General features: G+C 38.2%; 1 protein-coding gene across 2 annotated transcripts in view; it reads right to left on the bottom strand.

Moving 5' to 3' along the window:
• Positions 1 to 6,453: 6,453 nt before the first annotated feature.
• LOC149784917 (uncharacterized) overlaps positions 6,454 to 26,407 on the bottom strand; it is a 121,999-nt gene continuing 102,045 nt past the window's right edge. The window contains exon 5 of one of the 2 annotated variants that reach the window (XM_089978511.1): positions 6,454 to 12,465. In XM_089978511.1, the coding sequence (XP_089834637.1) occupies positions 11,654 to 12,465 (812 nt within the window). In that variant the 3' untranslated portion in view covers positions 6,454 to 11,653. The remainder of the gene's footprint in view (positions 12,466 to 26,407) is intronic. The other variant, XM_089978539.1, reaches the window with a different exon arrangement.

Raw genomic sequence — 26,407 nt, 5'->3', positions numbered from 1 at the left:
TATTGTCACAGTTGATGTTGATGCTGTTGAACAGGCACTGAAAATGAGCAAATCCCCGTGGACGCTAGGATACGCTATGACCATCCACAGTTCGCAGGGACTAACTATTTCAGATACAACAGTTTGGATTGTTGATGATCGCATCGAGTGGTCAAATTTAGTTTATTTAGCCGTGTCAAGAGTAAGAAGGATAGGTCAGTTACGAAGAATTGTATTAGATGATGTTGTCAACGACAGCTCAATCGCTGATGACACAATAAGAAAGAAATTAGCCGGTTACAAACAGAGCGACAAAAAAAATGGTAGAGAGTTTGATCCCAAACAAAGTTTGGATGTTGAATTTGTAATACAATTACAACAACAGCAGAATAATCACTGTGCGAGTTGTAATTGTTTATTGCTGTGGCAGTATTCGAAAAACGACCCAAGGCAATTCACCGTAGATAGAATAGATAGCAGTCGCGGTCATACACGTGAAAATGTGATGTTGACCTGTCTTGAGTGTAACCGACGCAGAGGTGTTGCTGCAGTTATTTAAATGATTGAATCACTTCAGTGCGGATCACTTTAGTGATCGGGGTGGTAATTGTGTATCCTCGGGAATCACCTGAAGTTGCTCGCGTTTAAATCCGCGTTGAGGAGCAGTCGAATCTAATCTGTAGATTGCGTTTCTCCCAGTTGATCTGGTTATGCTGGATATCTTATGTGTAGTAACACTCCATGTGGGATCGGTTGCTCTTTTTTTTCCTCCTTCTAGTTCGCCTGGTTCGTATAAATACCTAACGGTGACATTACCCAGCAGTGGGGACGCTAGCGTCCCTGGCTGCGTTGAAACATTTTGTTGCTGTTGTCCGCGTTCACTGACGCGGGGTATATATTTTTTTGTGATTGCATTTACAGGTCTCATGTTTGTTGTTCTGGTAATTTCATTATTCAGTGCGGCTATCACGTTTGGCAGTCTTGCAACCCATTCACGAGATCTCGTATCGTAAATGAATTCCCTCGCGTACTGGTATCCGAATAATCTCTCAGCGAGTGTTCTATTAAATCGCTCAACAATTGCCTGATCCCGATGAATTTCAGTATGTCCTCGTCGTATAACAACGTTATGCTGCTTTGTCAGTGATGACACCGCGCCCTGAAATTCCTTGCCAGGATCAACTTGTAATAATCGTGGCCAGTTTAGAGGTCCTCGCTGATAAATTCGTTTAAACGCAGAGGCAACTTCAGTGGCTGTTTTAGTCGCTAACGGTTCTGCTTCTTTGTATCTACTGGCAACATCAACTACTGTTAGCGCGTATTTGTATGTTTTTCTACGGACAGTATCATGAGGCAGGAATAGTATGTCAGCCTGATGAACTTCATTGGGGGTACTAACATCAAAATGTGCAAAGTTGATTTGTCGAGGTGGTGGTAAGTAGATTTGCCATATTGCTTGTTTTGATAGCCAATTTTTGGCAACCTCGCGTGTTACTGATGCCGCGTTGGCGAGTTTATTAATTGCTGAGTTACCTCTCCAGTATCCGATTGGGGAATAATAAATCGCTTCCATTGTTATTAATTATCCAGCGCCTAATGCTAATTTAGATTTCATCGCTGATCTTATTAACCAATTAGCGAGTGACTCCTTAAATGATTTATTTTTTATGGCGCTTAGTGCATGAATTAATTTCACATCCGCGATATGCCTGTCTTGTAGATCTTTACTTCGATAAGCAACATCATGTATGTGACACGCTGCGTCGATAGCGTTTATCGGATACTCTCCCGGTTTTGGTTTAGACTGTTCATCAAGTCTGATATCTAGTCGTGTCCCTGGACCGCAGTAATTGTATCCTGGGAGATGTTTTTCTCCGGGATACTTTGCCCAGGGAGTTCCGGGGAGCTTTCCAAGTTTGGCTGCAATGTCACCTCCGCTAAATTCTCGCTTTTTTTTTGAAATCTAAATTTTTTTGTGCCACATCGCGTACACTTACCAGAAAGTGCTTGTCTGTTATTTTTTGTTGTAATGGTTGTTAGATCATTCGTAGGGGTTCGTGCCTTACACTTCACACAATATAGATCCATAATTATTATTCTTTATATACAAATGGAAATTACAGATTTTTCTGCGACGCGAAGAAAGGAGCCAGTTAAGCATAATTCAGTGCTACCAAACTCTATCAGAATGATCATCATAGGACCGTCAGGATCGGGTAAAACGCAACTGCTGTTGAACATGATAATGAAGTGGATGAAGTGGGATAAGCTGTATTTGGTAGCACCATCTGTAGATGATCAGCGATGCTATAATGTTATAAAAGATTTTAATGAGAGTGCAAAAGCGCTGAGTGAAGACGGCGAGGAAGTAGTTGAATTTATCACTGATATCGAAGAAGCTCCCAGCGTTGAAGACCTTAACGGGGAAATAAATAACCTAGTAGTGTATGATGATGTGATGCTGGACAAGCAAAAAAATCCTGCAAGAATATTTTCCCGGGGTCGTCATAAAAACACCGATGTCATTTATATTACTCAACGTTACACACAAATACCAAAAGTAATCAGGGATAACTGTAATCTTCTTGCTGTGTTTAATGGAGTTGATGTTCATACGCTGAGAAATATTCATCAAACCTGGTGTAGCGGCGATATGGATATTAATAAGTTTAAGAATTTCTTTAGTCACGCTCAAAGAAACCAGCACGGATTTGTGACAATAAATTTACACGACCCGCGGACACGATACCGTATCGGACTTGATACATTGTATGGTTAACATAAAAATGTTTTTCCTTGGAAACTCATTTCGTAGAGCAGCAGAGGGGGGGGGGGGGCTGGACCGACCGACCGTGTCAATGATGACCCGCGGGGGAATAGTTTCAGATTTATTGAAGTAAACCAAGAACGTCAGCGCGCGGATGTTATTGCATTTCCCCGGTCGTCGAAGAGTCTCTCCGAGAGAAATTATTCGACGTTCAGGGATATTTTTTTTTTATTCTGTGGTCGTCATGGAAAGGTTTATCGTCGAAATAAGTAAACCGAAACTGTTTTTGTCTATTCAGTACTATTTTAGTTTCGGTCTGTTCACCCCCTCTGCTGCTGTGTGTGTGAGAGAGAGAGAGAGAGAGAGAGAGAGAGTACAACTTAAAAATTACCCGAGTTACTTTGCTATACCTTTGAACACCATGCCAAAATCTTAAACCTCAATATTACACAAGATTGTACGTCTGATCACCAAATTGTCAGTAAACCGTTGGAAACATTGCATCAGACCGTCTACGAGAAACACAAGATCGTACGTCTGATCACTAAATTGTCAGTAAACCGTTGGAAACATTGCATCAGACCGTCTACGAGAAACACAAGATTGTACGTCTGATCACCAAATTGTCAGTAAACCGTTGGAAACATTGCATCAGACCGTCTACGAGAAACACAAGATTGTACGTCTGATCACCAAATTGTCAGTAAACCGTTGGAAACATTGCATCAGACCGTCTACGAGAAACACAAGATTGTACGTCTGATCACCAAATTGTCAGTAAACCGTTGGAAACATTGCATCAGACCGTCTATGAGAAACACAAGATTGTACGTCTGATCACCAAATTGTCAGTAAACCGTTGGAAACATTGCATCAGACCGTCTACGAGAAACACGCGCGTATTTTCGAACACAATTCTGTAGCATATGGGTACCAACCTCCAGTCTCAAGAGAGAGAGAGAGAGAGATCCAAGGGAGAAAAAAAGTTGACAGACGATGACGACTCTCACATTGCAAGTTATAGCGATCGACAAAAATGAAATATGCTTCTATCTTAGAAATTATTGATCGTGTAAGCTTTGACATTTGGTCGAAATACAAGTATTTTTAAAATATGGTGGATGTGCGATGGAGGCTGAATTTAAGTAGCACCGTGTTCCATTTGATGGCTAACGCCGACCAGTACAAACCATCATCGAAAAGACCAGACTCAACGAGTGACCTGTCCAAGTCTTACCAAAAGTAGGAAAAGATATTAGTTTGGCTTTGACCGGAAGCGCGACCAAGTATCCCGTACATATAGAAGATAAAACCTTCACCATTGCGGTTGGACTGCAATCAGAGATCCAAGATTATGTGTTCAAGTGTTAGTTCCCTAAATTCGTATTGTTACAAGCCAGGAGTCTTTACTTGACCGAGCGGTGTCAAACCCTGGCGCGATTCCCGCTAGAAGTCATAAGTTTACCCCAAATTTCCAAAGACTTCTATACAACTTCAGTTGTAAATTAGAAAGCCCGAAGTGTCCATTCTATACGTAACTTTTACTCTAATCAATGCAAGACCAAATATCTCACTTACTTGACCGAGCCGTGTCAAACCCTGGCGCGATTCCCGCTAGAAGTCATAAGTTTACCCCAAATTTCCAAAGACTTCCATAACTCCATTTGTAAATTAGAAAGCCCGAAGTGTCCATTCTATACATAAATTTACTCTAATGAATGCAAGACCACAGATCTCACAACCTGCCAAATATCTTTCAACCGCACATCTGCATGGTTTCTCTTCGTTAGTTTTCCGTACCGTCAGCAGTTCTCGCCGTAGAAACTATGCAGCTGTCCCTTAACACAGGGAATTATTTTAACTACGCCACGTGAGGCCAGTCAAACTATGGTTTCCAGGTACTTTTCGCCAGTACAACTGCATCACCTTTGCCACCATGGCGACATAAACGGTATCTGCCGAGTCCTTTCTTATTGATTCCATTGTGTAATTTACCGGTTTCCTACCGTAAATACTGCCACTGCAGTAACACCACCAATGTACACCACTATATTTTAGTAGGGACTTTATTATTCTATCCATGGACATTCATTCGGTTTGGACCTGAATTCACTACTAGTGAACCATGGCATCATGGAAATTCACTAACACTTTACTCCGTGACGTTTGATCCTAGTAATTGGCCAATAATTTCGAGTAAAGGAATATTTATATTGCACCAAATTTCAATAATCAGACAAGTAATCATAAAAATCTAAGAATTCTTTACAACGGGGCGCTATAACCAATTGCACATACTCCAAATTTATCACAGTATCATTGGCAACGGCCAGCAATGCAACCCTCAACAGAGCCATTGGTCAAAACCATTCTCTATTCCATCACTATGATGACGAGAACAAAGAAGTCAGCCGGGACGGATACCAAGCCCTTTGAACCCATCGATGCCTGGATGAATTATTTGAGATCTTACTTCATTCTGCTTGAAGCCATGGAACAATTTAATACCAAGAATACACATCGCATTTTGTACAAAGACTACGCAGGAGGTTATTGTATGCAAGTTCGGTCTGCACCAGCTCTCAGTAGCACGGTGAATGTTTGCATATATTGGCAATACTATTGCAACCAACAGTCTCCAAGAAGTGATTATATACCATCAAATGTTACACTTATGGACAACGTAGCAGTGGATATAACCAACTACGAACATAATCTACATCAGTCACAATACTAAAATGAAAGATGTGGATAAAATGTAAAAGAAGAAGGAACCTTGACTCGAACAAGAACAGCACTTAGTGTCCTTAGCAAAAATAATCACGCTCTTGACCATAGAACATTGTCAAGGTTATCAAGTTAACCAAGTCAAGTAAAACGCAACAATTGTTTGATGAAGACCATAGAAACAAGGTTGGAGGAGTATCTGGAAATATCTTGTATTCCCTTTCGAGAAAAGAAAATCATAAATGAATGGTTTAAAATTTGAAACTCTCATTTGATTAGCACCGATCTGAAAAACACCAAAAGCACAGCACGAATCCTCCCAACACCTCAACCTACCTGACAGGCAAGTTTAAAAGTAAAGTTTGAATCTTTGCCGATCATGACCCATGAAGTCTGATAATCGTTGTTCTGGTGATATTTCAGATATTTATAATCAATGTGCAATAGTTATATTTTATAAGATAACTTTAAGTACTCCAGAGCGATACATGAAGGGATTTGATCAGTTCTATATTCCCTTCTAATTCATTGTACAACCTCTATAATGACCAATAATAATAAATATATATTATTAAATTGTGTAATGACCAAAGAGAATATCGAATTTACTCGTCATGTATCACACACCTTTTATCATTTCGTGCACTTAAACCATTTTTATAGTCATACCTACCCAATTTATGTTTTTGATCTTATTTGGAGTATTTTAATTGCTATTTCATTTCTATTAAATAAACATTTGATAGGCCAAGTCAAAGGCCGAGTTGAGTCACTGAACCAGAATAGGCCAAGTCAAGGCCGAGTTGAGTCACTGGGCCAGAATAGGCCAAGTCAAGGCCGAGTTGAGTCACTGAGCCAGAATAGGCCAAGTCAAGGCCGAGTTGAGTCACTGAGCCAGAATTAGCATTAATCTACTACTTGTCACGCGTTAAATAATACAGATTTAAACACTTTCAACGACAAAAACATAAAAAAATGACTTTTTATAAAACAGCAATTTATTCTTAAGACTTCAAACTACATAAATTCTGTGTGATACATACAAATTACACAATACATGAAAAGAATGGAAGTTGACCGTTTATAGAACAGAAAGGACATCGCTTATCGCAGTCAAAAGATGAAAGTAACAAGGCTTGCAATGTATATGGTCAAAGCATAATTTAGACAACCAGCCAAGTAAATGATAGACGTGAATTAAAAAGTCCGGATCGATATATGACTATACCAATCCTACACGGGTAAAAGATACTAGAAAACTAAACATTTCGAATTTAGCGAAATATAAAAATCATTATTGAATACATACACTACGGATACTTTTGTGAAACAAACAAACAAGACGAAAAAACTACAGACAATGATAACCAGAGCAAAACTGTGCCTTTATTGTACAGGTACAAAGGGACTATACTGTACAGGTACATAGGGACTATAGCGGCAGCAAATGTCGGTTTGATCCAAGATTTGCCACGTGGACTGAATGTGGTTCGTTGATGGTTATCGATAGTTTGGATGATTGATACGGAAGTTGTATTAATTAGGGCAAGAAACTGATCATGGCCTGCAAGTTGTTCCCGCTTTTGGTAAACTGCTGTTACACACATTAAAATATATTTACGTACCAAATAATATGACATGCTGCCAGTCGTACTTGACTGAAGTATAGATGCTTTCACATTGTGCTTGATGTAGGACGTGGACGGGCCTACGAAGTATAGGAACTGTACCCGTCGCCCGCACTTAAGCCATATTATTCGCTATGTCGAGCTGCCGTCATAATGGGTCCGAAAAGATGGGGAGAAAACATTACCAAATTTACACCGATACATTAAAAACTTTAGCTTATGGTTTCGCCTGCAGCGATGTTGATGTGGTCTCAGTAGCACTCTATTAATAAAATGGTGACCTTGACCTCAAATCTTTGAGCCACGGATTTGAAATTGATTTTTCATCTCCTCTGCTAAACTTATGTGCCAATTCGACAACAATCCATGCATAGAAACAGTAGATATAGCTCCTCCATACATCTATCAACAATTAAACCCCACCCCCACAAATAAAATAAAAGTTCACCCTGTGACCACAACCTTTGACCATCGCGTCTGTCATCACCGAGGATGATTATAGTAGACTTGGTTAAAAGTGTATTACCTATACATGGACACGTGCTGCAAGCATTGCTCCCCTAAGTTTATTAAACACTGTGTACGTTTTAATCACTGACCCGTTTAACTGTACCTTACACCCCATGGAAAACGTCCTACCACATTTAATGTAAATGTATCCATGGCAACAGTAGATAATGTTGCAAGTTCCAAACCTCTAACAATAGAGCATCCTATTCAAACTGAATTGATTGTTCCCTGTTAAGTTGACCTTTGACCTTCTTGGTCTTCAGTGTCTAGGAATGTTCCTGTACTTCTGGTGCATATGTGGGAAAAGCCGGATCATAATCCACAGCTGAGATGTTGCCCTTAAGAAGAAATGTGACAATAATGTTGATGTTGGCTGGGAAAATAAATGGATGAGCTTAGTAACAAGAGAGAAAAAATCCCACATTTTCTAAACTCTAAGTTTCGCCTGAAAAAGTATTATGTTGTAATATTATATGCAAATTTCCTGTCAAATCTAAAAACTAATACCGCCTTAGTAACTTCCCATAAAGGTGATATCTATGCCTCGCTCGATGTTAATGTAAAAGACACAAAAACCAGATTACTTATACAAAAGATTCTGAATCCATTGAATGATTTGATTTATCATTCACACAATGACCTTGAAATCCTTCCATGGTCATTTTGGTCATCTTTCGCCTATCTTGCGTCGACGATAAATGCGTTCTGTTAAATTTAAGAGTGTAGCATATATGAAACAACCAGAACTAAAAAAGCCAACATTCTTTTCTACTGTTACGTAGTTTCATATTACACATAAAAAGCCAACATTCTTTTCTACTGTTACGTATTTTCATATTACACATAAAAAGCCAACATTCTTTTCTACTGTTACGTATTTTCATATTACACATAAAAAGCCAACATTCTTTTCTACTGTTACGTATTTTCATATTACACATACTGATCTGATTTCTGAAGTGCATGCTACAATCATAATACCTCCAGACTTTTCTGCAAAATTCAATCATGGAAATACTCATATGGAGTAATATAAAGTAAAAATAAAGGATGAAAGTTTCAAGAAATGGCGGAAAACTCAAACACTAAAATACCCAGTGCAAATTAGAAATAAATGAAAACAATTATGATAACTTTTTTGGAATTATTTGCCTAAGTCCAGTAAAAGAATGTTCTCAAGTAAGTTCATGCTTGTAAAAAAAACCATGAAACTTGGCAACGTTTCGGCCAAGAATAAGTCATCTCTGTTTTGGTTGGTACAGGCCCAAATTGGCAAACCAATAACGTGCAAGTACCGAAAGTCAGACGCTGTTAGAGAAATCTCGGTGGAGGCGACGTAATGAACGCTATGACGGTGTATCATATGCTTATGAAATCGTTTGGTAAACAACGACATGTCAATGCAGTGATGACTATTGTGGTACTTTCGAGTTGGTTTTAATTTCAGATCAATTCTGGAAAGGCTCAAGCGTATTCCAATGGTGTATACATGTATATTTACAATGTACATGTACTTGTAAAATGGAAAATCATACAAACAAAGCTCATATGCTACATAAATGTGTTTCAATGTATTAAACACCTACGTATACATTTAATTCCACAATATATGTAAATTCAGATAACACTATAAAATATTATTGTTGAAATTATTGACAGTGCGTATCACTCTTTGGTAGCAAAATAGTATACGGGTCGCTACTAAAATTAGTTTACAGTGCGTATCACTCTTTGGTAGCAAAATAGTATACGGGTCGCTACTAAAATTAGTTCCCAGTAAAGTAATAAATTGTAAAAGAAAGACATTAAAGTCGTTGCAAAAAGTTTGCAAGCTACTTGGTAAAAAAGTCCGTAATTGATTTTTGAACACAGTTGGGGCGGTCAGTCTGGTGGACAATAGTCTGCAAGTTATAAAATCCGTCATACGATTCGCAGCCATTTGCTTCCAGAAACGATCTAATAGATGAGCGCAGAGGTTGGCCGGGGCACCAATATTCGAAACGGCTTTTGTACATATTACACGGTAAAAGGAGGCAAAGTCACGATCAGATTGCAGTTTATGGTTTTGTAGGTTTAACGCCATTTTCAGCACATGATAGACTACACATGGCGGATAGTATGATGCCCACCAGTATGGAGGAGGAACCCGAGAAGACCACGGGAAAACTAACGACCCAAGAGAAGCTACTGGCAAACTTTCTCGCATACCCAGGCTGACTCGAACCCACGCGAACAGATGTGATATGTGAGAGATCTATAAAGGCAAGCAGATCAGATAACATTAGTAATTTTAAAAATATATCTATAGAGAGAAGGTAATTTTAAAGCGATGGAAGAAAGTTTAAGTTAATATCATATAAACTTATTTAAAAGTTTATTTCCAAATGGCGTACTCACGTGGGGGGGGGGGGTAAATTCAGGGGGCTCCGTCAAAATGGTCCAAATCGGGCCATGCGTTTGCTAAGGCCGTGACTGAGTCGGGGATCGGAATGCAAAACAGTTGTAAGGTGAGTTTAACAAAATTCGTGTGCGAATTATTTTAGCATGCAGCTACTCAGTGTATCATTGTGCAATACTCAGTGTATCATTGTGCAATACTCAGTGTATCATTATGCAATACTTCAAGTGGCATCAGCAAGATTGTAAAAGACGTACAATAATTTCAAACACTGCCGATTTTAGATGTGATGAGCCACGATATGCATACCTACTCGACTGTATTCAATTTGTAGAAACCCATCAGTAAGAGTTAAAGTCGAGGCGCTACAAAACGTATAGACACTCGACGGTGCCGGATTTGTAGAAACAGTCAACAAGAGATAGAGTCGAGGCGTTACAAAAAGCATACACACTCGACGGTGCCGGATTTGTAGAAACAGTCAACAACAGATAGAGTCGAGGCGTTACAAAAAGCATACACACTCGACTGTGCCGGATTTGTAGAAACAGTCAACAAGAGTTAGAGTCGATGCGTTACAAAAAGCATACACACTCGACGGTGCCGGATTTGTAGAAACCCTACAGTAAGAGTTAGAATCGAGGCGTTACGATGAGGATACATGCTCGACTGTGCCGGATTTGTACAAACACGTTGATAAGAGCTAGATTAATGGAGTTAAGATAAAATACACACTCGACTTGCCTTATTTGTAAAAATATATCAACAAGAGTCATAACCGAGGAGTTACAAATAAGCATATCCACTTCGACTGTCCCTGATTTGAAGGAATCCACCAATAATATTTCTATAACTATTTTCAAATACTGCCAGCAAAAAGCATATGGAATTCCCGTTCACAAACTCAAGATAAACTACATTATGCAATCTCCCAGAAACGATATATAGTATTGAGTGATGATATAAAATCCAGAAATTAGAAAAGAAATGCAAAAAAAAAACAACAAAAAAAAACCCAACAAAAAACATTGTTTGGATTACTGAAACGGCTTAAATCTCTTGAAATTTGTAAAATGCGGATCATATACTACTGTTGAAAAGCAATTTAATAAAGGTTATGTTTGCATGTTTTAATCATGACATTAAATTGGATGAATCATGAAGATGATGTCACTGTTTAAACGATAACTCTTCCTATGATTGTACAATCTGTTTGAGGACAAAATCAGATATACAGCTGGTAAAGTTCTTTCAAGCAGGTTCTTGTACACATGTTTTAACATGTAAATTGAAGGTCATTAGATTCTGAGGACGTTGTCAGTGTGATGTAAATTGAAGGTCGTTAGATTCTGAGGACGTCGTCAGTGTGATGTAAATTGAAGGTCATTAGATTCTGAGAACGTCGTCAGTGTGCTGTAAATTGAAGGTCATTAGATTCTGAGGACGTCGTCAGTGTGATGTAAATTGAAGGTCATTAGATTCTGAGGACGTCGTCAGTGTGATGTAAATTGAAAGTCATTAGATTTTGAGGACGTCGTCAGTGTGATAAACAAGGATTCGCCAAGTAGTCCGTGTCTCTTTTAAAGAAGGTAAGTACGAGCTATCCCGACAATGTCTTGGTTTAATGAATTATCAAACTTCACATTACTCTGTTTTACCAGCGAAAGTTTTCATATAGAGCGAACTGTTGCTATAATCAGTTGTAACTCCCGCTTCTTTGCATATCGTGGCTAACCAGATGCTGTGAACATTTTTACCTATAGGACGATGGGAGTACCAAATCGGATCGTCATACACCGCTTCTCTGAGTGGTGCCTGGAAAAACACGGTCGTCTTTGGATTCAACTTTGAGAGATATATCAACAAACTTTGAACAGGACAATTTAAGTTTCCAGGCTGCTCAAACATTCGATTCGTCGTGTTTGCTTTCGATAATCTAGAGCCAAATAACCGGAAATATCGCTTTCCACTTTCAGGGTCGGTCTCGAGTATGAAATTATCCTTGTCAAGATTTCTGAGCTGTTGTCTTCCAAGGCCACCAAAGTAAACCATTATCTCAACCCATACCTTGTTCTGAAGTGAGATTGGATTACTATTGGAGAGAACCCCGGATTGGTACAGCTTGTTGAGATCTTCTTGAGTCATCGCCCTTTTCCGCTTTGGCAACGGATATATTGTCAATTCGTCTGATTCTGAGCGGTTTTCACTGCAAACGGCAAGAGCGTTTCTTGAATTCTGAAATGACGCGTCGTTAATAATGTTGATGGATCTGTAACACGGAGCGGATCTAAGATAGTTGGTAAGCTCCTGTGGATAATTCTGCAATAAGTACCCGGGGACAAAGCGGACTCCTTCTTCTCCGGATACAGAATGATAAAACTGGGTGAGGATGGAGTCCATTAACTCTGAATCAAGTCGCTCGAAATCTTCGCTGAATCCATTTCTCCTCAACCATTCTGAAAAAAAAAAAGCATTCGAAGTTAACTACGTACAGGAAGAAGGCTGAGGTTATTTATTGACTTGAAAAATGTATGCACAAATGTAAGGGTATTGACTGCAATTTCCCCAACTTATTATCCGGAAAGTGTATTTAACACTTATGGTATCCCCTGTCTACCAATAGCGCCAACCGGAAACGCTTAAAAGTGCTGTCGCTGGAGATGTTATAAGTAGCAGGGGGAGGGGGTAGAGATACTTTATTGTATTTATGAACTGAAATAAAACATGTTTATAATTCTAACAGCTAGATTACATAAATGCATAAAGGTGAAAAAGAACGAAGGAAAGAAATTTTTTAAAAAAGTTTTCAAAACTTAGCTACACGCTCAGTTTTTCTTGATTTCAATATAGATAACTGGAAAGTTAATATTTAAACCAACAACTACAAGCATTGTCTCTAATCTCATGCGTAAAAGTTTACCGCCAACTTGTATATTGTTCGGCACAAGATAACCAGGATACTGCATACACCATACCTAGGCACTAGATAACCAGGATACTGCATACACCATACCTAGGCACTAGATAACCAGGATACTGCATACACCATACCTAGGCACTAGATAACCAGGATACAGCATACACCATGCCTAGGTACTAGATAACGAGGTTTCTTCAAACACAATACATAGGCACTAGATAAACAGGATTCTGCAAACACCATACATAGGCACAAGATAACCAGGATTGCGCATACACCATACATAGGCGCGACCTAACCTGGATTGCACATACACCATACATAGCCTCTAGATATCCAGGATTCTGCATCCACCATACAAAGGCACTAGATAACCAATATTCTGCAAATACCATACTAGGCACTAAATAACCAGGATTCTGCAAACACCACACACAATGAATTGGGATATGCCATTAATTTGTTTGTCATCACGTCTGATAAGGATTTACGGTAGATCTATCCGTTTCAGAACAAGAAGGCAAATTGTAAATTTCAAAGTGTTGCTCTTGTTTAATGTCCACACCATTTCCTACAAAGATACTACTCTGCGGTCCAGCTTTAATTCATTGAATTTGTAATCGAAAGCTTTTAAGCAATTTCCAGGTGTAAGTAGGAATGTACAATTAATTTTGATTTATCAGTTAGGAAGGTGATAAATACCAAGCCATCAATTACAGTTAGGGACTTGGGTGATAAAACAATCGTTATTGACATTATACAGAAAGAATTTTTCCGGGCGTGTATAGGCAATTTAATTGGCTTTATCTGCTGACCCTTAAAAATGTAAGGGATTATAGGTACCTAAATTCACAATGTATGTATGTATGTATGTATGTATGTATGTATGTATGTATGTATGCATGTATGACTGAGTGTATGTATGTATGTATGTATTTAGGTAGGTAGATAGGATATCCAAGTCTGCTTCTCTTTTATTTATGCTCGAACGGATTTTTGTAAACAAACTTTGGCTGCAATAAAAAATGACGCATCATTATCCCCATCTCACCAATTTGTTGACGCAACTCCCACACTGGCATCCGGTCAAGTATTCAAAGGTTTTTGAAAGTAAAAAATTATGTTTAACGTCAGATATCTTTTATCTTTTTTATTTTTAATGTTATTATATAACTCAAACTGAAATGGAAACGATTCCACCAGCCCCACCCGATTTCAAGGAATTTGTGTCAAATTCGGTCCAATTCTGTTCTGGGTGGGTGGGTGTTGAGTTTGCTCATCTTGCATTTTTCATATTTTTATTTAGAATAATGGTGTCTATACAGAAGGCAGATCGGCATCATTTGCATAAAGCTGAAATGCCTTAATATCAGAGTATGTTATATTATGTCGTTGGTCAAATTTACTTCAGCGATTGTTGATAATAAGTCGTTTAAAATTTTGTTTCTTTTGTCGTTAACTATGGGCATACTTGATTACGAATAGGGATCATCTGCACTTGAAAGGTTTTGAAGTCATAAGATAACTTCTGTCACATTTGATCAAATTCTTCAATAGTTTTTTGAGAAAAAGTCGGTTGAAAAGTTGTTCAGTTTTTGGAAATGGCAGCCATACTTCATGATGATCCAACATAATTTGTATAAAATTCAAAGGCCTCTCTACCAAGCTTGGTCGAAATTGTTCTGGTATGCATTTTTATATATATATTTTATATAAGCAATCGAATTATCAAAACTTGACGAAATTACTAAGAACGACGCACGCAGGGTCATGGTTATCGTAGTAAGCAGAAACTACGATCCTTTGTAAGACTTATGAGCTGTCATATAACTTTATGGTAACATAAGTTATTTTAAACGAACATTTGGCACTGCAACCGAGAGCCCGTCTAGTTTACGTTTATTGAACGATGAAAACAACAACTGATATCACAGGAACACCGCATCGCTGTCTCATGATCAGGTTCACGTGGCTACTTTTATACAGAAAATACGTTTCATATCAGGTGTTCTTTGTTATATTTGTCAAAGGGTGTCAAAACTGGCCTTTATTCCGCGTATTAGTTGTAAGGGCAACCATATTTGATGTTAAATCAGAATCACACATACAAACTTTAATGGTCTTGATATTGGTATACACCCCGTCGGAACGTACTTATGATTGTTAGAGAGAATGTCTGAGGGAAAGTTGTTAAAACGTTGAGCTTGTTTTCATTCAAATATAAAGATTTAATAACGGACAAATATCGATGGTCAAAAACCGAGAGGCCATATTGGTCGAGCAATGCTTGAGAAGTATAATTATAGTCCTAATAGTTGTAGCTATGACGACCATACCAGTGTTCGTCGGAGGAACGGTGACGCAGTGGTGATGGAAACATTAGACGATATAGAAATAAGGTTAGTATGCAGCATCCATTTTTCTTTTTTCTTTCAGTGAACTTGACCATGGACCTTTTGAGCTCAAATCAGCAGGATTAAAAACGTATGTCATCCACAAACTTCAGTGAAGGTACATGTCGAGAACTGAAATCTATATGTACAAACCATTTTTTTTTCTTTTCATAGTAACCTAACCTTTGACCTCTTGCAAAAAATCCACAAAGTTTGGTCCAAGTGGTTTAATAGAATTATTGTTATTATGCGGATATCAGTCACAGTGACCTTAATCTAGGACCAATTGATCGACAGACTTCTTCCTAACTCCGAGTGCATGAAATTCAAGAAGTCTGGTCCAGTTTTTATGTTAAAACTTGTGCATTCATGCCGAAACCTAAATCATATTGATTTTGAGCTCTCACCTTTTGACCTCCATATCGACAGTTTTTTTCTTTTCTTGCACTAACTACAAGCCATCACCAATATTTGCTAACGTTAGATGTGTAGAGAACTAGAATTAATGTCTTGAAACGAAACTGGTGACAAGCGGACGGGCAGACAGATGGTAGGCGTCCACATACCATCAGTGTTTAAAATTCATACACTAATCATGCATGAAGATTCAAAATTATACACCTGATCTATATAATATTTTCTCTTTGCTCACTAGATCAGTTAGGCTCATATATATATTTTTTTCTGTTACAGTTTTATCTTATGCACAATAGCTTGTATATTTCATATACATAAAGGCTTTCAGGTATTTCCTGATGTTTGCATACCGAGGACACCGTTAGAACCATGCGAACGATGATAATAATTTAACAAATTATTATTATGGATTACAAGAGGCAGATTTGCGATCCGTCTAGACATGATAGATGCTTACAGTCCCCTTTCTATATACTGTACTAGGCATCACCGAAATACTACCCATTTGGCGTGCAGACGATGGTGTACAATTTTCGAGCGATACCGTTCGTCCTAAACCTAATTTCTCGGGTCTTCACAAAGATCACAGACTATATTATTCCTTTCAGAACGAAGTCTTGGATCGTCGAGTTGACCGATCCGTCTTGCACAGTCTGCGGACCATAAGGGAACAGGTGTGTATATTAGGCATATCGCTTGTAGCTCGGTGGCGGCAATTTCTGGTCGACCACGAAATTCTAATCACATGTTTTACGGGTTTTCTTGCATCGGTAGCTACATCGTAATTTTGCTTCTGGCTGTAGCACCATGGGACCATGATCCAGTCAAATATAACAGTATGCACGAGTATGAGGCGCCGTAGCGGACATCAAAATCTGGCCCAATCAGGAAGTTGCAGTTGAAATTTCGATGTCGTATGTCGAGAAATCCAATATCACGTGTTTGATCAAACTGTATGTCCATAAAGTTATATTTTCTAGATTGAGATTTTAGATTTCACATGTTGAATTATACAGTGGTGGTTCAAAGTTCAATTTCCTATGTCGACGCCTTACAGTGTAGATTTTGAATTACACAGCGGTGGATGAAATTCCAATATCATATGTCGAGAATCCCTAATTCATACACTGTATGCAACTGTTTGTGATGAAAGTTCCATTTCATAATGCCAGTATTTAAATTTCATATGTTGAATTTCAGAGCAACGAGAAGCAGCGTAAAAAAAACGCGGTCGGTTCACAAGAGCGACCTCTAGCGAATAAATTCATAATAATTCTCGACCTATGAATGGTAACTTCCAAACTGTAAATGCATGAAATGTAATAGCGCCTCATAATTGAATATACGAATGATGTATCTTAATACTCGATATTAGTTTCAATTGTTTAAGTGGACATTGTGTAATGTTACTTTTAACACCAACACATCATTTCACCATATAAAAATAACAATTCTGACAAGCACAATAAAATATACAATCACCGCTGTGTAAATTAAACAGGTACAATCTAAAAACTCAACATACCAAATGGAACTTTCAGCACAATCAATGATTCAACATGTTAAATTGAAACTCTCAACATATGACATTAAAATTTCATGTTTGAATATTTTTGTAAAGAGTCAAAAGGAGGTTTCCTTAAACAATATTTTACAACACTGCTTAAATATATATCTGCAATTTTGATACGAAAATTGTAAATTTAAAAGTAACGTTATATGAAAATAAAAAGGATGAGTATAGTCTGTTGGTAAATTAAACCAGTCAGATCTATAAAAGAAAACGCTTCTCGAAGAGATCAGTGCTATTCTGGCAGAAAACAACTTCCAGGCATTCAAAATAAGGCCATTTCTTCTTTGCAACGTTACAACCATCTCTTGATTTCCAGGACGGCCAGGAGGCGGCAATATTGGTATAAAATCGGCACCATTTTTACTTAGGACCAAATAGACATCGTAACAGACTTTTGATGAAAACTCTATGTCGATATAACCATCACTTTAGAAGAAGGAGCAGCGATACATTTTTCAAGAAGGGCATTTTGACGGCCGTAATGAACGTAACATCAACACCATTTTCATTTAGTACCAACGTGATATCATAAGAAGTCTTTTTTGGGTGGTGGTGGGGTGGGGTGAAAACTCCATGTCGATATGATCTTGCATTAAGGAGAAGTAGCGACAGCAAGATATTAAGATAGCCGCCATGGTGGCCATATTAGATGCCTGTTTAGTCTTCTGGTGGAAGCGCATTGTCGATATAGTCCTCCGTTCAAGAGGAGTAGAGATCCTGGCTGACGTGGGGGTCATATTCAAAGCAGGTAAACACCATTTAGGACTAACTAGACATTACAAAAAATAAAGCCCATTAAAAAACCCGCGTTGACTTCACCATCAGTTCATCAGGAGTACAATAACAAGACTATACGATGACTGAGGTAATGGCCACATTGAATATCCGAGTGGCACCTAGTTTCGTTTATGACAAACAAGGCATTGGAGTTAATGTGTATAAAGTTGTATGGCAATCCTCGAAGTAGCTTAGGAGAAGTAGCAAAAAGAAACTTGTGCTGACGGGCGAAGGATAACATGTCATTCCATCCTGATGTATGACCAGTAGAGCTTAATCTTGTACCCAAACTGATCTAATTTTTTATGACTCAGAAACAAAACGTCAATTTTACGGAATCGCAGTGTCTCTTATAATGCATCTCACACCCTCATTAATGTCTCAAGATGACCGTCGTGGCTGTCATATTTGATATTGTAGTAAATTTAGAGTATGCGCACTTGGTTATAGCGCCCCGTTTTAAGCAATTCTTAGATTTGTGTGATTACTTGTGTGATTATTGGAATTCGGCGCCATGGAAATATTCCTAGCCCGAAATAATGAGCTAATTATTAGGAGCAAACGTCACGGAGTTAAGTGTTAGTGTGTTTCCATGATGTCATGGTTCACTAGTAGTGAATTCCGACCAAAACCGAATGAATGTCCCTGTAGTAAAATAGTCCGTATTAAAATCTAGTGGTATACGTTGGTAGCGTGACTGCAAGGACAGTACTTAATGGTATTAAGCCGGTAAATTACACAAGGGAATAAATAAAAGGGACTTGGCAGACACCGTTTATGTCGCCATGTGGGCGAATATGGTGCAGTTATATTGGCGAAATGTGCCTGGAAAGTATACATTGACTGGCCTAAGGTGGCGGAGTTAAAATAGTTCCCATTGTTAGGGAGTACTCATATATTTTCTAAGGCGTGAACGGTTGGTAGTACGGAAACATAACGAAGGTAAAACATGCAGAGGTGCGGTTGATAGACAGTTGGCAGTTTGGTTTATATGTGGTCTTGCATTAATTAGAGGAAAATTTAGGTATAGAATGGACACGTCGGGCTTTCTAATTTACAACTGAAGTTGTATGGAAGTCTTTGGAAAGTCGGGGTAAACTTATGACTTCTAGCGAGAATCGCGTCAGGGTTTGACAGCCGCTCGGTCAAGTAAATGCCCGTGTGCGTGTAACAATATAATACAGGTACCATTTCTATTCAGGACCAACTACGTATCTTGCGATGCGTCTTGATGAAAACTGCAAGTTCATATGACCATCAATTCTAAAGGAGTTGCGATAACAAGATTTTCAAGATAGCCGTCATAGTGGCCATTGGCATTATTTATGACCAACAAGTCTTCATAAGAAGTCTTTTGGGGACTCGTGTCAATATGACATTCCAGCCTGGAGGTTTAGCGATAATAAGATTTCCAAGATGGCTGCCTTGGCAGCCACATTTAAGGTTATCAATCCATTCTGAACTTGGACGATTTCCTTTTCCTTTTGCTTCTTGTTTATCCTATTATAAAACTTTGTTGAATGTGCTACCAAATATAAGAAATGTTTGTCCTATACAAAACCTGTCTGTCCTAGAAATGTTTGTCCTATACAAAACCTGTCTGTCCTAGAAATGTTTGTCACTAAACTTGTATGTTCTATACCAAACTTGTCTATCCTATAACAAACCTGTCTGTCCTATACCAAACGTGTCTATTCTATAACAAAAGTGTCTGTCCTATACTAGGCCTGTTTGTCCTATACCAGGCCTGTCTGTCCTATACCAAACGTCTGTCCTATACCGGGCCTGTCTGTCCAATACCAAACAGCTCCATAACTTCACCTGCTAATTAATGCGATATATTTAAAAACAAACCTTTAAACAAACAAACAAACAAAAACATGCAACAAACTAAATCATTTATTTTCAAACATTTCATGCATATTAATTTTAGTGATAATTTTGTTACATGCCATTAATTCCTACGTCCTCTCTTGGTACTTTTCTAATTTTATCATATGCCATTAATTCCTACGTCCTCTTAGAACTTTTCTAGCTGTGTTACATGCCATTAACTCCTACGTCCTCTCTTAGACCTTTTCTAACTGTGTTGCATGCCATTAATTCCTACGTCCTCTCTTGGAACTTTTCTGTGTTGCATGCCATTAATTCCTACGTCCTCTCTTAGAACTTTTCTAACTGTGTTACATGCCATTAATTCCTACGTCCTCTCTTGGAACGTTTCTAACTGTGTTACATGCCATTAATTCCTACGTCCTCTCCTGGAACTTTTCTAACTGTGTTACATGCCATTAATTCCTACGTCCTCTCTTTGAACTTTTCTGTGTTACATGCCATTAATTCCTACGTCCTCTCTTAGAACTTTTCTAACTGTGTTGCATGCCATTAATTCCTACGTCCTCTCTTGGAACTTTTCTAACTGTGTTACATGCCATTAATTCCTACGTCCTCTCTTGGAACGTTTCTAACTGTGTTACATGCCATTAATTCCTACGTCCTCTCTTGGAACTTTTCTAACTGTGTTACATGCCATTAATTCCTACGTCCTCTCTTTGAACTTTTCTGTGTTACATGCCATTAATTCCTACGTCCTCTCTTAGAACTTTTCTAACTGTGTTGCATGCCATTAATTCCTACGTCCTCTCTTGGAATTTTTCTAACTGTGTTACATGCCATTAATTCCTACGTTCTCTCTTAGAACTTTTCTAACTGTGTTGCATGACATTAATTCCTACGTCCTCTCTTAGAACTTTTCTAACTGTATTGCATGCCATTAATTCCTACGTCCTCTCTTGGAATTTTTCTAATTGTTACATGCCATTAATTCCTACGTCCTCTCTTGGAACTTTTCTAACTGTGTTACATGCCATTAATACCTACGCCCTCTTTTGGAACTTTTCTGTGTTACATGCCATTAATTCCTACGTTCTCTCTTAGAAATTTTCTAACTGTGTTGCATGCCATTAATTCCTACGTCCTCTCTTGGAATTTTTCTACTTGTGTTACATGCCATTAATTCCTACGTCCTCTCTTGGAACTTTTCTAACTGTGTTACATGCCATTAATTCCTACGTCCTCTCTTGGTACTTTTCTAACTGTGTTGCATGCCATTAATTCCTACGTCCTCTCTTAGAACTTTTCTGTGTTGCATGCCATTAATTCCTACGTCCTCTCTTGGAACTTTTCTAACTGTGTTGCATGCCATTAATTCCTACGTCCTCTCTTGGTACTTTTCTAACTGTGTTGCATGCAATTAATTCCTACGTCCTCTCTTAGAACTTTTCTGTGTTGCATGCCATTAATTCCTACGTCCTCTCTTGGAATTTTTCTACTTGTGTTACATGCCATTAATTCCTACGTCCTGTCTTGGAACCTTTCTAACTGTGTTGCATGCCATTAATTCCTACGTCCTGTCTTAGAACTTTTCTAACTGTGTTGCATGCCATTAATTCCTACGTCCTCTCTTAGAACTTTTCTGTGTTGCATGCCATTAATTCCTACATCCTCTCTTGGAATTTTTCTACTTGTGTTACATGCCATTAATTCCTACGTCCTCTCTTGGAACTTTTCTAACTGTGTTGCATGCCATTAATTCCTACGTCCTCTCTTGGAACTTTTCTAAAAAGAATAAATCTTATTCTTGGCGAGCCTTTCAACCCCCCCCCCCTTAAAAGGAAAGAGGACGTAACGGCCTCGTCAACTGGCACAATGAAGTCCAATAGCTAGTACTCTTCTTTTGATGACCACATTAAAGGCTTTGTAAATATTTACACACAGGCAAGCAAAAACATTATAATTTCGGAGAGCAAGACACATTAATTTATCTCAACAAATAGCTATTTTTCATCTCGTTTCTTTTCTTTATTTACAAACATACGATGTGAATATTATTCCATTACTTTTATATGTATTACGTAAGACATGTCCGTGTTTCTAGGCCGTGTAAACGGGAAAGTTCACATACTTGCTAAATAACTCCGTATATTTTAAACCACTACATGCCATTTACTAGTAGAACACGTCATAAGCACGTGGAGAAAAGCAGGTCAAATAGCCAATTCATTATGGATTTGAATACCCTAGACTGTCCCATCAAGACAGATAAAAAATTAAAAGTTATAGTGAAGGTCAATGTTCCCATCCATTCGGTACATCGTCATTTTTTTAATTTTATTTCTTTTTTCCGAATAGATACTAATATATTTGCAACTAAGAAAGCGATCCGAGGTCTTTCATGTGACCTTTTGTTAATAACAAGAGGCCCTTGCAGGGACTGACGCTTTGCTGGCTGACACTAGTTTCCAGAAGTTCAAGATAAGATCATTTCTTCTATTCAACTGCCGAGTGCTGTAACCATCTCTTATTCAGTTTCAGTATTTTTAAATTAGTTTATATCGTGGACATGATGGCTGTCAGACTGTCAACATTTTTACCAAGGACTAACAGGTCTTTTGGTAGCAACCCCATGTTGACATGACTTTCCGTTTTGGAGGAGTAACGATGACAAGAATTTCAAAATGGGTGCCCTGGCGAGTATTAGAATGGCATCATTTCCAGTTAGTACCACCTGCACATCAGACGTATTTTGGTGAAAGCAAGATGTCGATATGATCAGCCATCTAGGAAAAGTAGTGATAACAAGATTTTCAGATGGCTAATGTGAAAGCCATATTAGAGGACGGATCGGCACCGTTTTAATTTACGAGCAAGTAGACATCACAATAAGTCCATGGAACGGTCTGACGCTCAGTCAGGTGTAAAGAATTTCCAGGAATTCAGGATAAGACCATTTCTTCCTTTTATCTGTCGAGCGTTGAAACCATCTCTGATATTCTTCACCGATAACAACATTGTCATATTAGCTACTGTGGTGGACATATTGGTCTTCAGCTAAACACAATGTTCATTTTGGAAAAGTAGACATCATTAGAAGTTCTTTGCTGAAAGTCCCATACCATAATTCAGGGGAGTAGTGACAAGATTTGTCGTGGCAGCTATATTGAATGCATGAATTGAATGTATGACTGACACCATCTTCGTTTAGGAGCCAATAGGTATCATATGAATTCTATTGGTGAATACCATGCTGATATTGCCATCCACTTGGATATAATAGAGATAACAGCACTTTCAAGATACAACTTTCCATCCAGGGGATATAACAATAACAAAATGTTCGAGATTCTCTGTGGTGGCCACGCTGAACATCACATCAACACTAACACTAGTTTCATTTTGGACCAACTAAACATTAAAAGAAGTCTTTTAGTGAAAATCCCCTGTCGATGTGTCCATCCATTCAGGGGGATTAACGATATTTTCAAGATGGCTGCCGTGCCGGCAATACTAAACGTAAGATCGGCATCATTTTCATTTAGTAATACAATACATAATAATAAGTTTTCTCATATCAATATGACCACCCATTCATGAAAAATACCGATAACAAGATATTCTCATGCATCCAGATCGGCACCATTCTGAATTAATACCAATCAAACATCATGAGAAATCTTCAAGTTATAACCTAGTTTGATGAGACCATCCATTCAGAAGGAGTAGAGATAAGATTTTCAAGATGGCCGCCGTGGATGTCATATTGGACGTCAGATAGGCACCATTTTGATATAGGACCAACTAGACAACAGCCCATGCTAATATGACCATACATTATGAAGTTGTGATAACAAAAAATTTCAAGATGGCCGCTATGGCGACCATACTGGACATCATACTTTTCATTTAGGAAGAAACTGGACCATGGGTTGAATGTGTGTGTCAAGTTTCATGGCTACTTCCTCCAAGCAGTTTAGGCGGTGTACCGATAACAATGTTGTGCTAGCGGATGGACAGCAAACCATGGACAAACAACAGACCATACCATGAGCACTTCTGGGATATGACCAGTAAAACTAAACAAGAGCCCCTCGATGAGACTATAATGGCAGAAAAGAATTTCCAGGAATTGAAGATAAGACCATTTCAGGAATAACAGGACTTTCAAATAGCCGTTGTGATAAATATATTAGATGTCAGCTTTTCACTATTTTCATTTGTGACAAAGTGGTTATCATTAAATGTCTTCTGGTGAAATCCCCATGTCATAATGGTCATCCACTGGGCGGGGGAGGGGGTAGTGACAACAATAATTTTAAGACAGTCGTCAGGCTAGCCATATTGGTTGTACGACTGGCACCATTTTCATTTAAAATAACAAAGTATTACAAGAAATCTACTGCTGGAAATCCTATGTGGCTATAGCTATCCATTTGGAGAGGAGTAGAGACAACATTATCTCAAAATGACTTGACATTCCATAGTAGCAATACGAAGATATGCTGGCTAAATTGGACATCAAATCGGCACATTAATCATATAAGACCAACTGGACATCAGAACAAGACTTTTGGTGAAAAGGCCCGGTCAATACGACTTTCTGTTCAAGTAGAGTTGTGATAACAAGAATTTTAAGATGGTTTACATGTGGTCATACTGCATTTTGGATTGGCACCATTTTTATTACGGACAAGCTAGACATCATAGAATGTCTTTCAGTGAAAATCCCTTGCTGATATGATCATCCATTCAGGAGGAATAGTGATTACATTTTGAAAATGAATGTAATGATGGCCATATTGGACATGTTATCGGCACAATTTTTATTTAAAAACAATTAAAGTTCATTAAGTCTTTTAGTGAAAACCCAGTGTTGATATGGCCATCCATTTCAGGAGTAGAAGTGATAAGACTTCGATGTGGCTGCTGTGGGAACCATGTTTAGATCGGTACAATTTCCATTTAAGACCAACCCCATGTTGCTACCGCTATCAATTCGGGAGTAGCGATAACAACATTTTCAAGATAGTCGCTGTAAGGTCATAATGGACGCAAAATCGGCACCATTTTCATTTAGAACCAATAAACATCATAAGTTTTTTTTTGCTGTTTTTTAAAAGTGAAAACGCCTTGTAGATACGACCATCTCTTTCAGGAGTAGCGATAACATGATTTTTGACGACGCTGCGGTGACGACCATTTTGGAACTTCAAATCAGCACCATTTTCAACTACAAACAACTATATATCATAAGAAGTCTTTGAAGGACCCCCCCCCCCCCACCTCCATTCAGCATGGCCATATGGAATAACCCAGAAGCATCATTTTCATTTAGGATCAAATAGACCATGGGATGAATGCGTGTGTAAAGTTTCAGGGCAATCCTCAAAGTAGTTTAGGAGGAGTAGCGATAAAAAAAATGTGTGCTATGACAGACATCCTATAAACTAGTCTGGTCTATGGCCAGTAGAGCTTTAAAAAAATCATGTTGATACGATCATTTATTCAGGAATAGTGATATTTTCAAGATGTTCATTGTGGTGCCATATTAGACATCATCTCAGCACCATTTTCTTTAGGACAAGAGGACAAGGAGGAGTAGCGATAACAAGGTTTTCAAGATCACCATACTGGCGCTTCGGCACCATTTTCATATATGACCGACATGACATCACAAATGTCTTCTGGCCAGAACACTATAGCAGAATGATTTTACACTAAGATGTGAGTACAAGATTTTCAAGACGGCCAATGTGGCGTTGATATTGGATGTCCCAGTGGCACCATATTAATTCATGACAAACTAACCATTACAATAAGTCGTCTGGTGAAAACACCATGTTATTACCGTCCATTCAGAAGGAGCAGTGATGGAGTGATGGTCGCTGTGCTGGTCATACTGCACGTCAAACAACACAATCCATTCAAAAGTATATATATATATATATATATATATATATATATATATATATATATATATATATATATATATATATATATATATATATGTGTGTGTGTGTGTGTGTGTGTGTGTGTGTGTGTGTGTGTGTGTATAGTTGTTGTTATAGGGTTTAACGCCATTTTTCAGCACAAGATAGGCTGTACATGGCGGCAAGTATTAATGGTGGAGGAAGAACCCGGAATGAACCACCGACCCACGAGAAGATACCGGCAAGCTTTCTCACTATATATATATATATATATATATATATATATATATATATATATATATATATATATATATATATATATATATATATATATATATATATCTATATATATATATATATATAGTGAGAAAGCTTGTGTGTGTGTGAGATCAAGAAGGTCAGTGTGACAGCCATATTGGATTTCTGAAAGATGTCATTTGCAATCCTCCAAGTAGTTTAGGAATAGTGATAACAAACTTTTGCTAACAGACGATGGACAACTAGAGATCATAAAAAAGTCTTTCAGTCAAATCCCAATGCTATTACGGCCAT

Source organism: Sinohyriopsis cumingii, chromosome 13 (genome assembly GCF_028554795.1).
Source record: "Sinohyriopsis cumingii isolate HCF-2022 chromosome 13, ASM2855479v2, whole genome shotgun sequence".
NCBI classification, from domain to species: domain Eukaryota; kingdom Metazoa; phylum Mollusca; class Bivalvia; order Unionida; family Unionidae; genus Sinohyriopsis; species Sinohyriopsis cumingii.
Note: the sequence above shows the minus strand (reverse complement) of the source record. Positions and strands in the feature narration are given on the sequence as shown.